This window comes from Lampetra planeri, chromosome 33, assembly GCF_965212315.1.
Source record: "Lampetra planeri chromosome 33, kcLamPlan1.2.h2, whole genome shotgun sequence".
Classification (NCBI taxonomy): Eukaryota; Metazoa; Chordata; class Hyperoartia; order Petromyzontiformes; family Petromyzontidae; genus Lampetra; species Lampetra planeri.
In genome coordinates this window covers 8,161,333-8,178,410 of record NC_136139.1, presented here as the reverse complement: position 1 = coordinate 8,178,410, position 17,078 = coordinate 8,161,333, and the positions used below count along the sequence as shown (strand labels likewise).

Here is a 17,078-nt window from a genome sequence, read left to right as displayed (position 1 = left end):
GGTTCCATGATATAACCATTTTAACCATAGACAATATCTTTCGCTCTGCTCCCTTTCCATTTTGTTTCCTGGATGGATGCAATCGACTTTCCTCCTTCTCAAGCAGTCCAATAATTCCTGACCTTTTCCCGTAAATTTTCCAATTTATTATGGCCAACCTTATCTTCCTCCCGAACAACCTTATACTCCTTCCATTTTGTTTTTCCATCTTGATATGTGCAGACAACGTAACTACCACCGCCCGGGTCTGCACTCCCTGCAGCAGCAGAGTCATTGGGTCCCGAGATTTTTCACACCCTCTGCCCACTTAAGGGCTGCGGGGCACTGAGGGTCATTGGTTTGCAAGGACTCTCCATGTTTTGGCTTTATAGTTTTACGGCCGGTTGTCACCAGAATTCTAGATTTGAAGCTTTCGTGACTGCAAGGATTCATATTCTTAGGTTTTTTCGGTAAAGTCACATAGGTAAAAAATTTAAATTAATAAAAGTAAAATAAAAAATCAAATGAAAATCACGACGTTTCGGAGGCAACACAAGCTTCCGTCTTCAGGTGGAACAGCACGATAGCTGTGACGGATTCCACCTGAAGACGGAAGCTTGTGTTGCCTCCGAAACGTCGTGATTTTTATTTTACTTTTATTAATTTTAATTTTTTACCTACGTGACTTTACCGAAAAAACCTAAGAATATGGTTGTCACCAGACTCCAACTCTCCTCTTTCCCACTAGTTATTTTGCTTTTAAGGTTTCAAGAAAGTCAGTTTATCCTTTTGCATGATACACTGGCATACAGATGAACAGATGTGCATGCAGATAATCAACAATGTTAAATAAAACTTGTGGGAGGCCTGGCTATGGGATGAAAGGTTTACAATCTTTTTACGTCTCAAATTATTGAGTTTTTTTTCCCTACGCCCTACATAGCAGCTATTATCGTCGCTTGACATAAAGCCAGTGGCTTGATCCCTGTTATTTTACAACCAATTTTAACACGCTAAGAAATAATGTGTTCCTTATGGTGTGAAGATGCTATTTGAGAAAGTTTGGGCTGGTCAATAGCTGGCATCCACTGATCCGATCGAAATCCCTAATTTCGATCGGATCATTGGGGTTTATTAGTAATAAATCGGCATTTTGCGACTCCCACTGCCACTGTGTAGCATATTAGTACGTGCCAGGGACTCTATGAGATGATAGGACAATGGTCTGAGTCCATAATTGGCAATAAGTAACGGCAAAGCAGTTATAAGAGACTCACAGAAATGTGCGCAGTTGCGTATACAGTACACGACTTCCCTGAAGGCGCACCTTCAGCGAGCGCGATGCCGATCACACAACGCGGTTCGAATTCGATCCTCGATCGATGGCTGCGCCATCGCCGAACACGCGTCGAATAAAACGCAAGGGACAAGTCCTTACTTACTAACAACTCTTATCATTTTTTGCCCCCCCCGACCTGAAAATCCTGGCTCCGCCATTGCTGGCATCACTACCATGTGAACCCTGCAAATTGCAAATGTCAAAGTGTTGTTATCCTGCTAGTTTCTTATTTAATAGAACGAGTGGGCAAGGCGCTCACAGTCGATGACAATATTAATGTTAATTTTTTTCTGGGACACCTCCATCCAATGCCATTAATTCGTATTGGTGACCTTGAAATATGGCATCCGATATTTATTTTCAAGAGTTTTGGGCGCGGAAAATAATCAAAGTGTTAGGAGATTGTTTTTTTAAATCTGCTTGCCCCATGAAGTCGCAAACTCCTGAAAATACTGGTAATCGCTTAAGTGGGGAGAACATTTTCCTTTTACTTTTCTCTTTGCCATCAGTGTAAAAGAAACAAATGCATCTGATTTAATACGTCAGGGTTGAAGCCACTTTTTCATGATTGCCGTGCCCATAGAAACCCACACACGCGTGTTTTTTCCAAAGCTTACAATCTGGATGGCTTCCCATCCAAACTAATTCATCCAAGTGTGGCATTTGAGCCTCAGCCTTGGTCTGATTTTCTGTTCCAGGAAATCGACTTATATGTATATTTCTAAAAGCTCAAATGTCATAGCCCATGGGTTGTTAAAGCTACGTAAGTCGCTGGATGTTGATGTTAAAAAAATAGACGAGTATTGTATTCTTGTGGTCGAGTCTTGCAATCGTTTTAATTACTCGGCCATCAAAACAAATCGCGTTCGTCTGCCGTGGAGCAAGACACGCTCCACGTTTGCCGATGCAGCGAGCTGTGGGGCCGATATGACGAGCGATCCGAGTGCCCTATGGGATGATGCAGGACCTACAATGGCATTTGCACAGCGATTTATGGCGTAAAGGAACCCTTTTTATGAAATGATGAAGTGAGATGTGGCTCATTGAGTGCTGAAGGGACGTTAAGGATGGGCTCAGGCTGCATTCCCTTAGGATGTTCTGGTAAAGAACTTGAGCAGAAAGATCTGGGGTTCAAGTCTGGAAAGCCTCCCAGCCACTGTGACATCTATGTGTGCATCATCTTTGCTCTAGGCTACATTTATTCTGTGGATTTTATTAAATGTAGTTTTCCCCTTTCATTCTGAAGTTGGCTCTTGGTCCTCTGATAATATTCCCGAGTATCTTTGATGGCATTCAAGAGAGACGCGCAGCAGCTGGGGGCATCAACATCGTTGTGTCGTTTAATAAAAAATCTAAAAAAAGACAATTATCACGAAATGCCACTGTTGCAACACGTGTGCAATTGCGGTAAATCCATAGCAATCTCTAGAAGGTGATTTGTGGATCGCATAAATGTGAGTACTTTGATGCTACCGTGGTGTGATGGTTACCACACTGGACTTGCAATCCAGTGGGCACTGGCTCAGGTCGATCTTCCCGCGCGGCAGTTAAAACAAATGAGCGAGTTTCTAAAACTACCCCCCTCCCCTGCCTCTATTCTCCCAGTAGTACTAATCGGGTTGGTCGATCGGCAGGTCGCATGGGGTGGGGTTAAGTGTGGGATATTATCGCCTCCAATTTTATTGAGGCACTGTGTGTTGTCTTTGTGTGGTCTGTATTTATGTTGCACTTCTTTCGCGCCGTACGTAGCCAACCGTTTTTGCTGCCTTTTTTTTTGTTACTGTCACACCATACAGAGCCAACCCCACTAAGCGGAGGTGCGGGGGAAGGAATCGAAGGTGTACTCATGCCATTGGAACGTATATACTTGATCTATTTTATTCATGTATTTGTCGTTATTTAATTATTTTTCCTATACTTTGCAGCCCTATCGTTTTTCTTTATTGTTTGTTGTGTTTTTTTTATTGTTTGGTGTGACTTCCTGACCCTTACTGGACATGTGTAGAAAAAGAGCTTCATAGCTCATCGGATTTTCTGATTCTGCAGTTAGGCCACGTAACCTCTTAGAGTTCCCACCTGTGGAGGCCCTGCCACAAGCAGTGGCATGAGCGAGCAGTTGCAAGCGCTGAACATTTTGCGGAGGCTATATTGAGTTGGTATGGTTTTTATAACAACACAGAATTGTAAAAAATGTGGAGAAATGCACTTGTGGTTTTATTCCCGTGTAAATAAATTGCATCTCCCAAGGAATAAATGCACCATTTGTTTGATCATTGTTCATCCGTTTTTCCCCCCCTGCATCTGGATAAAACGTAATTCAAGCATAACCTTATCCCTCAATTACAAAAGCATACTCGGTGACCTATGCATAATAATACAGTGTTTAGTTTAATGGCAGCTTATTAAAAAAATACAATTGGCATGACAACGGTGGTAACATTTGCCACAATAAATGTGTGTTTTACATTGACAAAATGCAATAAAACTCAACGTGGATTTACTTAGCGCTGTTTTGTAACCCACATATAAAGAGACGGTACAGAAACAGAGGGCATAATTATTTTGTAGAGAGAGGCAGCCTGTTTGATCATAGGCAGAGGGACTAAAAGTCAGGGCTCGCGCCTGGACTTGAGAATCAGAATCTTTATTGAGACTGGAGGAATCTGATGAGCTATAAAACTTTTTTTCACAGATGTCCAGTCAGGGCAGGTCAGAACGTCACAACAACAAACATTACAAAAACACGATATGAGTGAAAAGTATAAAGGGGGCTCGGAGGCCCAGGGGCTCGGAGGCAGGGTGGCTCAGAGGCTCAGTGGCTCAGATGCCGAGTGGCTCATAGGCCGGGTGGCTCGGAGGGTTCTGGGTGCTGAGACGGCACCATTGAGAGACCTGGGTTTAAAGCTGGGGTTCAGCCACCGCACGTGATTAAATCGGATCCTCAAGTCTAGCGAGTGAGTGGCCTCAGCCTGGTCACAATTGTTTGAAACGACAACAACAAAAAAACATCACATTAACTTTTGTTTTGCACGTGATGTGGCTCAAATTCCAGCTCTGAGGAATGTAACGCATTCGTTTAACTGTCGTGCAATGTGTAGAGTAAGCCCTCGCTTTTCGTGTTTTCGCTATAACGTGGTTCTTCTGTGAGGGAATACTTTTCGCACAAAGCGGAAGGCGCACCGTTATAATACAGTTCCTGAGCTTTCAACAACGGTCTACTTGAGCTGCGAGGCTAAGCAGTATGATACAGTACGGGGAATGATACAGTACGCGTCAAACCCTCATCTCAGTTCTTTGCCTCACCTTGGGATCACTGCAGGCTGATTTGGGGCACCATTGTGGCGAAATGTTAACTACCTTACCTAGTATAGAGGAGGTCGTGGGTTTCATCCTGATCCTGACGCCTGTATATTTTGAGTTTGCATATTCTCCTTGTGCTCACATGGATTTTCTCCGGGTCCTCTGGTTTTTCCCTCCACATTCAGAAACATGCGTTTAGATTATTTGGCTGCTTGATGAGCCACTTTATTCAGCTATAATTTGTGGCCAGGTCGCTTCTGAAAAAGAGCTATGTAGCTCAGTGGGCCTTACCTGGTAAAATAGAAATAGTAGTTGAAGTAGTAGTTTGATTTTATAGTGAAAATGTGACTACGTACAGTTATTCTTCGCGAAATGCGGCACTTTTCAGGAACACATCTACCACGTTTTTCGAGGAATTTCCATACATACATGACTTACTGTCTGTAGCAGGGTTGGTGTAAAATGCTGTCCCCAACTGTATGAAATAGAGGTCACTGGGAATTTGTCTTTAAATTCTGGAATCGTTTAGCGAGTTTTGTACCGGATGTTAATCTGAAAAACTGATTGACATTTTGACATTATTAAATAACTTAGATTAGATGCAACGTTGGGTGTCTTGTGTGAATTTTTTTGCCCATGGATTATATCACTCAATTCTCAATTTGTGTACTGCTGGTGCGATCTGTGAACTTTTGAGATGCAAGTAGGTCTTATAATTGATAAATAACATACTGCCTAGACGACACAATGAGAATAATTAATTATACTTATTTAGACGTGCTTACACAGCAACACTGGAAAGGATTTCAGAGGAGCGCTGTGATATCTGCTTCCGTGGGCCATTCTCGAACACAAAGAGGCCGGCACTGCTCTGCGAGGGATCCAAATGGAGACTTGGTCTCACGACAAGATGCTGAATAGTAGAATCGGGATACAATGTGGGACAACAGAAAGCATTTATTATCATCTATACAGTGAAGCTTGTCCAGATACAGCACTGTACTGTGTGGCACTCAAGTTTAAAAACACAATAAACAAAGTCCTTGCAGTTAAAACAAGCTAACTATAAGGCATGTGCTGTGCTCGAGGCTAAATTCATGTTCCTCAAACTTTGAGTCATGTTGACCAGCAAGAGAGCAAATGAGCACACAGAAAAGCTTGATTACATAATACGTGGCCTAGAGGTTTGACCAAGGGATAAAAGCAGACGTGTTGTATAAGACTTGACCAACACATCTAAATTATAACACTGCACTGTGTAACACGGTTCCATTTGTTCCCGGTTGATGCCAATATATTTATCATAAGTATTCAAATTCTAGGAACTGAGCGAAATAGACTTTTTTATTTCAAAGAAACAAGCTTACAAAGAACATTTCGACACATGCTAGTTTTTTTTACCGAATCCAAGAGTAGCATCCCCACTGTGAGATCTCTAATTAACGTAGAAGACAGTACGTGGATCACCAGTTGGTGAAAGGCACAGGTTGGAGCCCGGCAAAGTCATACGCAAATGCTCGTGGTAGGGCCTCAACTATAGAGAGCTCCTGTAGTGGGTATTTGGCCTACTCTTACATATTGGCCAGACATCTTGGAATAAGTACGAGTATCCACCCTTTACCCCACCGCATGAAACCTGCTAATTGACCAGCTGGGGCGCACACATTTATACCGCTGGGTGGTCGGGGGAGGCGGACACCAGAGCATTGCCACCATTGTTTTAACTGCCGTGTCAGCATGGTCGAACTGACGACCTCTGGATTGCAAGTCCAGTTGCGCACTAACCACTACACCACAGCAGCAGCAGCATCCATTACGGCCACGGTAGTGGCAGTGAGCGGATTTCTCTTTCCATCAGCTTTTCATCTTTCACCGATTAATAACAAAGTAGGACTCGGCCTTTCATTCCTTCTGCGCCAGTAGGTCAAGTACCACTTTGTGGAAAGCCATCAGTAGTTGTCATGACTTATCCCCACTATAGGAATATGGAATTATATCACTATCTCAGATGCGCACTTCCACACGTTTCTTTGAGCGGGTAACCGACGTTTTTTCCCCCTGTGACCCTTTACATTTTTATTTTTGCATGCTGCATGTGCCATTATCTTTTCTGATACAAAGCTTAAGTGTGCAATGAAATGAAACGCTCAGTTGTGGTTGAAAGATGCGACTTGTTCATTGTGTTGGAGATCCGCACACATCCTCATCCCACAGTTTTCTTGATTTCAGCCATCTGTATTGTGTTCCCTGGAACATATCCCTCCTTAATCTCCTCCGGCACAGGAGACAATATCTTGCCCTGTAATAGTATTGCTTTTCCACCAAAGTGATCTCATTATATAGGTGCTTTAAGAGTATTCTTCCGTAGGGTGCCATCAGTATTGTAAAATTGCCAAGTTTTATCTAACGCTGTATGGCAAACGAGGTTTCCCTTTGTAGACGTTCACACCAAATGATTAATAACGTGCATGAGGCAAGACTGTTTTTAATGCTTTCCAACTTGGCTTAAAAGCGTTTACTCAGCAGGTTCCATTGGCCTGTTTGTCGGGATGGGTGTGGAGGCATGATAACTCTTGCAAAGGTGATCCGTTACAAATTTATCTTTTGTATAAAGTCGTACTGCGACGAGCAACTTACCCTCATGAAAGGCGGCCAAATTCATCAGAGTTGCCCAAAGCTTGACAACACAAAGCCAGAGCATAAAGGACGAGTTGCAAACACGCTGTTCGGTTTGGCCTTCACGGGCCACTCCATAGCTTTCCGTGCCGCTCCTCGTGTTGGAAAAAGCGTTACGTAATCTCTGTGCGGATGCACGATTTTTCATTATTGCTTTAGCGGGTAGATGGGTCCAGAAGTGTTGCCTGCTTCCACGTAGGATGGCAACAGGGTCCAAATACACCTTTGTATTCTGACGTCGAGTGTAGACGTGTTTTACTGATGCTCAACCTACTTTTTTTCTCTGTCATCTGCGTCATTGATTGCCAAAGGGATTTAGCAATTGTCCTTGGTACTCGGCTATTTCAATTCCAAATCCAACGCAGACATTGAACAATTACATTATATTACACCACTGTTTGCTAAATTACGTTTGCCTATTTTCGAACGGAGAAAAATGAATTCAGCTGTGCTATATTGCCCATGTTACATTAACGTTGCACATTGATATCATGCCAATGATGAAATTCCAATTATTAAAAACATTTGTATTAAATTTCGATTTGTATTACACATTTCTATGGCACTACACTTTCCAATTGCGCTGCTGAAAGTGATCTTACTCGTTGGGTTACATAAACCTTGTTGCTTACCTTCACCGCATCAGGGTTTTAGTGACGGTGATAAGAGAGCGAGGGAATTTTGTCACGTACATGCTCCCATTTGCCCAGTAACAACGGCATTCTTTATACCAAACTCGTTTCACGGATAAAAAACAAACAAATAATAGCATCGCACCTCGTCCTCTGTTACTCAGAGCAATGTGGCTGTTTGTTAAGGAGCCCTGTGCATGTGGTGCTTTCTATCCTTGCATATGGCGGCCGATATGTTCAGGAGATAAATGCCAATTTAGAGGTCTGCCAGCCACACCGAGAGGGCTTTAGGGGAATGTTCGCGTTGTTTTGCAGACTACAGTTGTTTACCATGTGTTCTATAGACTTATGTTGCCTATAGCCAACATTGGTATTAGACTAATATTGCCCATATGGTATTCTTGCACTTTGCAGCAATGTGTTCAGGAGATATATACCAGTGAGAGGGCTTCAGGAGAGATTTCATGTAGGTTTTCTCTTTCTCTGTTGAAGAAGCACTGACTGCAGTTGTTTACGATGTGGTCCATAATTTGGGTTGCATGACTACAATCGCACCACTGTGGCTTGTCTTGAGTTTTGAACAGGCAGCATGACCACGCTGGAAGAACATCAAGCTTTCTTTCACCAGAGAGGCCCGACACTACTGAGGAGTGGTGTAGCTGTCAATTGTGAGCCCAGTATTTTTGGAGCTTCGAAGGAGATATGTGTCTCGTATTGCTTGGTGATTCCAGACAGGATTCTAAATATAAGGGCTCTTCACAAAATCAGGGGCAAGTCGCCAGATAAACAGCCAGTTTTTTTCCCACCTCATTAGCAAGTATCATTGCTTGTTTTTTATGTTTTAACAAATTTCAGCTGCCGCCGCTAATTACACATCAATTGTTGTTACACTTGTATGCATTTGCTCATTGTGGTGTTTGCGCCAAAATTTGCCAAATAATGGGCTGAAATTTGAAGGCCATTAACAAGTGTAAGTGCACAAATAAATAAAAATCTGCATCTATTTTATTGGGTGCTTGGTTTTTATTGTCTACACGAAATGTGCGCGCTCGAAACTAATTTGCAATATACTATGATATTTTTGTCGACTAGGAATATTTGTCGTGGTCAAAAAAAATATTGGTGATCTCCATTTGACTTCCACTTTCTGTTTGTAGTTCTTGGTAATTAAACTACCTTGCATTAGTTTTTTTATTCAATAATGCTATTTATTTAGCGTTCGTTGAATATAGTAAATGGAGGTTATTAGTAACAGAAATTTGTTCACATTTATAACAAAGCAGCAATATTATGCAGTCGCGTAGTGTAGTCAACTTAGGCAAGTGACTTGTTTGTGTACTTAAACCGATAATTAAATGCATTAACTTAGCTTCCTCGAATGGATAATTGTTCTTTGGTGTCATGCTTCACAATATTTTTCACATGAATGTTTTAGAGTTATAAAATACCCTTTCCTAAACAGAGCAGCATGGTGGTGTTATTGATGTGATGAGTACGTGTCTTTGCAATTCCACTGCTAGATGAGGGCCACCTCATCTGTGCAGATTGTGGGGGTAATTTGAGCGTTCGACACCACACTCGCCAGTGCAGGTTGGTGAAGTTGTGGAGCTTGTGTGTGGGAGCATAGAAGTACAATACAAACATTACCTTTGCTGAACGTATCTCAGCTGCCTACAGCGTAGCCGCTCGGCAATTATCCAGGCTCAAACCTGCTTGGCGTCCGAGATCGGGCAGATTCTGGGTGATTTGGTCATAAGCAACGTGGTGAATACCACTGTCAAATATATGTAAAGAATGCAGAATAGCAGGGATATGAGTAATTAATTTTCATGTCTGATACAGTATGTCATCAGTAGCCATGATCCATCCGCTGCTGGATGAAGGCCTCCCCAAGTCGTCGCCATCCCCGCATGATTTCACGAAGCAACAATCCTAGCTGCTGAACCAGAGTTTATATAATCCTTCCATCTCCACGATGAACGTCCTCTGATATCTCTATGTTCACAAAATCGTAAGATGTCTGTGTGTATGTGTGAATATATGTGTGGTCGTGTATTTGTATGTGTGCAATTTTGGTACAGTGGGGATCACATGTGGTACCTCTGCCAGTCATCTCAATCAGTTAACCCATAACACCTGAGTCTGTCCCGTGACCTCTTGCCAGCAGCAAACCTTCAACACTTCATGTGGCCTCAAAGTTAATCTAGTTTGGTGCAAATGCTGTGATTTGTATGTGGTGGCGGTGTTGTTGACACTGCATTGCTAACCCAGCAACCCCAGTTCAATTCATCGCCACAGTGCTGCATGATATCAGAAATTGTCCAGGACCTCCCCTAAGTCCTGGTGCATGGATGTAAACTGTGAGATTTCACAGGTATTTTTAGTCTAGAGTAAATGTTTTTACAGTTTTGATTCATTACTATTGACCATACATTTGATGTAGGATTTCACGACCAATATTTTGAATCATAATTAGATTATTTAGGGAAAGCTTGTGTAGGTAGAATGTAAATAAAAATACATTACCACATGATGAGCCTTTGGCCATATTCATGAAAATTACAATGAAAATTAATCCACGGCTACCTACCACGTGAATGTGATAACGGGGGGAGGGGGTGGAGCTTGCATGTAATTTCCTTGATATTCTTAATCGTATTAACTCAGATGCTCCTGCCACGCAGTTCAGTCGCAAAAAGAAAGAGTCTGTAAAAACACATTGTATTTTAATTTGTTTCTCTTATAAAAGAATAATGAGAAACATTGATTGTGTAATTATGTATTCTGAACTCAAGTCTCTCCTCCACGTGTTCCAGCAAAGTCGTTGTTGAGCCCTCATGACTTGGCTGTGCGATTATTCTAATTCTCTTGTCAAAAATAATGATGGACTGGTAGCCAAGGAATTGATTGCATCTGAGAGGATGTCCATCCGGGAGCGAGAATTTTTAAATCAGCTTGTGTGGAGGTGCATGCTGGATAATAACATCGCAAGAATTGTGAGGGATAGTGACCACTTGGAAAGGCCTTCATTCAGCAGTGCATTGATTATGACTGATGATAATCATGACAACTCTTCAATTGATAAACCGTTTAAATCAAATTGCCTATCATTCAAAATTGAAAACGAATTTCTTTAGAACTGCTTTTTGTGTTTAGTTTGTCCTTCCCCCGCACCTCTGATTAACACGGTTAGCCAAATATGAAGTTGCATACATACATACATGCTACTTCATATTTTTGCAGCTAAACTCCAAGTGAGCATTCAATCCAAGAATGTCCTGTTCTTTTGATCTAGGGGAAGCGGCTCATAAATTTCTGCTGAGTGACTTTCGTTTCTGCGTGTGGCAGGCCTGTTTCCGGTGCTGCCCCCACCATCAGCACCGCCACCCACGTCAATTTCACAACCCATCCCGATGCTGTCCGGAATGGGCCCTGCTGCTGTTGCTGCCGCTACAGCCACCACCGACGCCACATCCCCTTCGGTTTCAGCACAAGCCACAGCCACCGCCATCACGACCCCTCACCCCGCCGACCCTTGCTCCGTGTCTATCGCCGACGTGGCATCGGCGCTGCCCCAAATGTCGCCAGGCCAGGCTGTCTATTCACTGGCGGGCCGGAGAATCGAGCAGGGTTCCGGCAGCAGCAGCGAGAAGGTGCGGCGCATCCTGGACGGCGTGACGGATGCGCTGGCATGGCACATGGCTCAGTCGGACATCCCCGTGATGGAGCGGCCCCGTCGCCTCGTCTGCCTCCTACTGCTGCTCTCGCACATCCGCTTCATCGGGTAAATTATGCAGCCACCAATACTCGTCCGATCCGATTCAATCTGATATGATCTGATCTCGCGATCGAAATTTAATGGCAAACGTCGCGATGCTGCGTTTGGCAGTGGTGCTCGAAGTGCAAATGACAAAGCTCACAACACGTCACATTACAGATACTAAGCGCGTTCACCAGTAACACTGTACTAAAGAGGAAATAAATTATTTAAAAGTTTGTAATAATATCATAAGCCGAGTTTCAGGCAATGGCCCTTGATCATAGCTGTTCTTTGAGTTTTAGCTGTGGTGATGCAACAGACGATCGTCTGTGTGTTTGTTTACTACTTGTTGGAAGGTCCTTGCCCACCATCTGCCAAAATAGCAAGTCGTCATTTTATCCATATTTTTTCTGTACTTCTCTGTGAGTTGGGCAGCAGAAAGCAATGCAATGGAATTCATTGTTGTACTGTATTGCTCTGCTCCCGTGTCTGTGCTTACCACCTTCACTAACCCACACTGACCAGCAAGGCGAAGTATTGCCAAATAATCTTCACGACCCCCCAAAAAACCACCATGATTACGTCCAGCGGTGGATTGACAAAGGTCTGCACAATTTACAGTGCTAAATGACCGCGCATATTTTAACGAATTGCTTTTGCCTATAACACCAGGCAACCAACCAGCATTTTTTTAAAAGGTCACACCATGCTGATGAATCTTGGGTAAGCAGAAACCAGTCCAGTTCTCGGCCTGTTTTATTATTTTTTTCTGGAAAACTTTGGTCCCGAAGGTTCTTCGACTTGATGGATGACCTAAATGCAAATTTTTTTAATGGTGAAAAACCCCAGTTGGATGTTGATATCCCTGGCCGAGGTGCAAGCAACACACGCCAACAGTTTACTTTTGCAGCTGGGGCGCTTGCTAATGTAAAGTGTCCAGAAACAAAAATGCCGATGACTGACTGTTCCCCACTCTATAATGTGATCTCAATCACGCCGTACTTTTACTAAATATAAAATACTGCAACTATTGTCCCCGTGAAGCACATGCCCCACTTTGTGTACGGCTTCCGGAGATGCAGTAGCATTTGAACAATTTATGAATGCAAATTGTGTTTTGCAGTCGCTTGTTTGAGCGGCTAATTTGGTACAAGTGACACTCGTAGCAAGGGCAGGCCATTTTGTGCCGTTCTATTATAATGAATGTAATTAGCATATTCTCTAATTCTCTAAAAGTAATCGTACACTTTTACGCTGTTGTGATATCGAATTTATTTCAGTGCTCAGAAGTGGCTCACTTTGGCCCCGATTCTGGCATGGAGCTCGAGGCAAGATCCTATGATCTGTGGGGCCTCAATGATTTAGTGGAGGCCAGCCCTGGGCCTTACCCTTGTAATGCATGACTGAGATACATGGAGCAGCTAAGCCTAGGCTAGGCTAGGTTGTATACATGTGTGTGCATATACATATAGTGGGAAGCAGGAGTGTAGCGTTTAGCGCGATGCGCTACGAACCTGCCGTTCCGAGTTCGATTCCCGCTGACAGCCAACACCAGTGACAATTACATGAACCGGTCCTGGGCCTCCCCTAGGTCGACTCAGCTTGAAATTAGTACCTAGTGCGATGTGTAAACATTGCTACTGGGGAGACAAAGGTGGTTGAGCGTGATGCTGGCCACCCACCCCCTCGTATGCCATTCCAGTCTTCATAGGTGCTTGCTAACAGGACTTGCCCCAACAGCCTGGTACAGGCTATACAGGGGATCTTTGCATTTGTCTTATACATATATACGCACATACAAGTTAGATGCATCAAATTGGCTCTTTAGAAAAGTGCACTTGCGCAATACACGTTGCTAGATGGGATATTGGCCAGTGGTCGAGTCTAACGACAGAGTGGCAGCCAAAGCTAAACTATACAACTAAACTATTCTTGAAACTGAAAACTAAACACATTTTTTTTTTACCAGGTAACGGCCCAATGAGCTATATGGCTCTTTTTCAGCATTGACCTGGCCACAAATGTAAGCTCAATTGAAATGGATTATCATGTGGAAATGTACAGCATTCAAATGCTACAAATGCACATTGATTCTAAATTTGAAGGGAAAAACCGGAGGACCTAGAGAAAAATCCACACGACCAGGGGGAGAACATGCAAATATAGAGCAGGCGTCAGGGTCGGGATCAAACCCACTACCTTCTGCATACCAGGTGAGGGAGATGAGATCTCCTTAGCCACCATGTGGGGGGTGGGTGCGCCCGAGAGGACGTCCACCGCGAAGATGGAGCCTTGAGATCAGCTCGTGTGCATGAGCTCGATAGATCGTGTGTTGGGTAGGCCTTCATGAAGCGGTGCCTAGATCATAGCGGATCATGGTAATGATGTAGGAAAAAAAATGAAGTAGGAAAAAAAAGTTAAATTATGGCTTCAGGTTAGGTTCATCTACGAAAAATGCTTTGCTTATGAAGTTCAGCCATCAACTGATGAGTACTGCTGTGTCAACGTGTACGAAACGTGTTACTTTTGGAAATAAAAGTGTGAGCTTCCGAGGCTTTACGATCCCCAAGGTGTGATGATATCACAGCCATTGTGCGCTGCGCAGTTAATGTGTTTTTTCTCGTTGCAATTCCGCTGGCGGGCGACGAAACTTTCCAACAGTTTCCCCGCGGCTCTTTAACTGGTGTCTGCGTTCCCATTATGCAGGGCTGTTTATTCCCCTTAGAACAATCTCATTGCCATCCCCCCCCAAATGTGGCATTTTCAGCAATGGGAGATGACAAATGACTCTCCCGTCGTGTCACTTGCTTACGAGCATCCCTTGTGTTTGCACAAAGCTGAAGTGCAAATACCCATCTTGGGGGCACTCTTCCTGCTGCAATTCTTGAGTGTGTGTGTATTGTACGTGCGCACTTGTAGGAGTGTGCAGACCACACACCGCTGTTTACTACAGAGGCACACGCTTGCACTCAATTGGGATTTAGTACGTGTGTGTGTTTTTGTGTGCAGCTGGGAACAGTCAGCAGCAATTCTGTAGTATTGGTCAGAATGCATGCGTATGTATTGTGTGTTCTATTATTATTTTTTCTATTTACGTGACTTTACCGAAAGAACCAGAGAGTATGTATTGTTATTTACGGAGATTTTTGCTATGCAACTGTGTGGGCGTATGCCAGCACACGTCTGTTCGATGTATTCTCTGTGTTCCCGAAAAATACCATTAACAGCCCTTCAATCTTTGTTTATTATTGACGTGAATCGGTATTATTTATGTAAACAAATGTGTGTGATACGAAATTATTATAATGTAATGCAAACTGTAAAAAAATGGGTCAGCTTGTAGTTTCAATCAAAATATCCAAACACAGTTTCATAACTTTGGGTCATTAAAAGGAAGTATTTTTGTCATTTGGTCTATGAAAATGGGAGTGCCATTGGGGCAGGACATCTCACTAAATGGTCGGGACTAAACGATGAAGGCGAGAACATGCCAGATTGCACGTCCACCGCGGAGATAGAGCCATGAGACCAGCTCATATGCAGGAGCTAGATGGATTGTTGCACCACGAGACTGAATGAGCATGGTAAATGATAACAAAGTAACGCAGAAAAACTGCTGCAAAGATTGCGTCGTGTTTGTACATCTGCATCCAGAGTGACTCTCGCAGTGAGAACGGGGTCCACTTTTAGCAGCTTGGCAAAGGTGGGCAGCAAAACAGCAGCCGCCGTCCATTTGTCAAAATGAACCGGAGCTCCTGCTTCTCGGCTGTGCCAGGATCTAAAGCACATCGACCCTAACATGCTTGGCAGTGGAAGGGGTGCTCACAATGAGGTGTTTTCACTTTGTAAAGTCCGCTGATCGGATCAACAGTGACAAGCTCAATTACATGGCGCCCTCCCGTCATAAATATAGAGTAGGGGCAGTTGCATTAATTACGGGGATTGAGCCACGGTGTCGGCAAAGAAATGATGATGATGGGGATTTTTCTTGGAATGTGCGCAGTGCAACCCCTTGAACGAGGCACCCTTGATTTGTCATCGGCAGGGCTGCTCTGGGCAATTGCATTGCGAGGCGCGGTGTTAATAATAACTGATGATCATTGCGATGGTGGGTGGAGCGAGTTCTAAACTTGCAGTATTTCTTAAAATAACCTTGCTGAGTTAAAAAACAACAACGTGTGAACACTAATTGCAAACGTGGGGTAGTGCTGTTTGCTGCTGGCCGCTTGACATATTGGGCCTTGGGGTCCAGTGCTCGGCAACTGTGTGCAAATAAATAAATAATGCATCCTCCCCACTCCTGAAATGAATACGCGATGTGGAGCTCTCGGTGACGCGGAGCGGCAGCGCCGGGGGTTAGGCGCTGTGATATGATCTGTCGGCTTGAGTTCAATTCCCCGGCCACGGCTAACGTCAGTAGTGGAGTAATAACTCTGACACGAGTTAAATTTCAGGCCATAACTAAAACGACATCTGAAGTGATCTTTGGCCATCCCCTCCCCCCCCATTCACCAACCTGCACTAGATCGGCCTGGTGAAATACGGTGAAACGGTACCTATCATCAATGCCTATCACAGTGGATTAACAAAGGGCTGTATGTTGGTATGTTTATTTATTTAAGACCTATTATTCCTTCATAACAGATAACGTTAAGGGGGGGGGGGGGGATAGTATGAACACTTTTATTACAAAACATATTCAAAGCACTTTCCCAAACTAATAACGCATTATACAAGCTGGGTAATAGCCAATGATTTTGAGTGGGAATTGAGTGAAGCTACACAAGTGCAGACAGGGAAATTGTCGAGGTTAATGAAATGTCAGCCATCTGTACTCTTTGTGTATTTATGCTGGAACACAAAGTTACTTGAAAAAAAATATGAACCGTGTTACTATGGTACAGGGTAGCCCAAAAAGAGAAAATATATTTTGTTTTTCATTTTTAACTCTTTGCGGAGGTAATCGACAAATGCACTTGCAGCGTTATTCTGTATTGTATGAGTCGAATGCAATTTGAACTTACGCACCCAATCTGCAATCGCATTGTTTTAATTCGTGCGCAATAAAGTAGGGCTTGAGCCAAAAAAAATCAATGGAAGGATGAACTCAAAAGCCAGCGTTTTAAGACAGCTGAGCGAGACGAGAAATGCAATAGTGATTCAATGTGGAAAGGTGTCTGATGACCTGAAAATGTGTTTTTACTGGCAATGGGTTGGCATTTATTGACGCTTTGATGCTGTTAGCACATCGGGTACAGAGTCATCAGGTCGGTGCTTTAAGGCTTCAGGGTTAAAATTTTACTGGGTTACTCATGTAATCTGATGATTGATTCTCCTGGGGGAGGAGAGGAGTGGGAGCAATTTAGGCATTAACTTAAAATAGAGGTAAGTT

General features: G+C 43.4%; 1 protein-coding gene across 2 annotated transcripts in view; it reads left to right on the top strand.

Moving 5' to 3' along the window:
* LOC144729737 (estrogen receptor beta-like) overlaps positions 1-17,078 on the top strand; it is a 124,603-nt gene that overhangs the window by 94,266 nt on the left and 13,259 nt on the right. For both annotated transcript variants that reach the window (XM_078610197.1, XM_078610196.1), the window contains one exon: positions 11,275-11,710. In XM_078610197.1, coding sequence (XP_078466323.1) covers positions 11,275-11,710 — 436 coding nt within the window. The remainder of the gene's footprint in view (positions 1-11,274; positions 11,711-17,078) is intronic.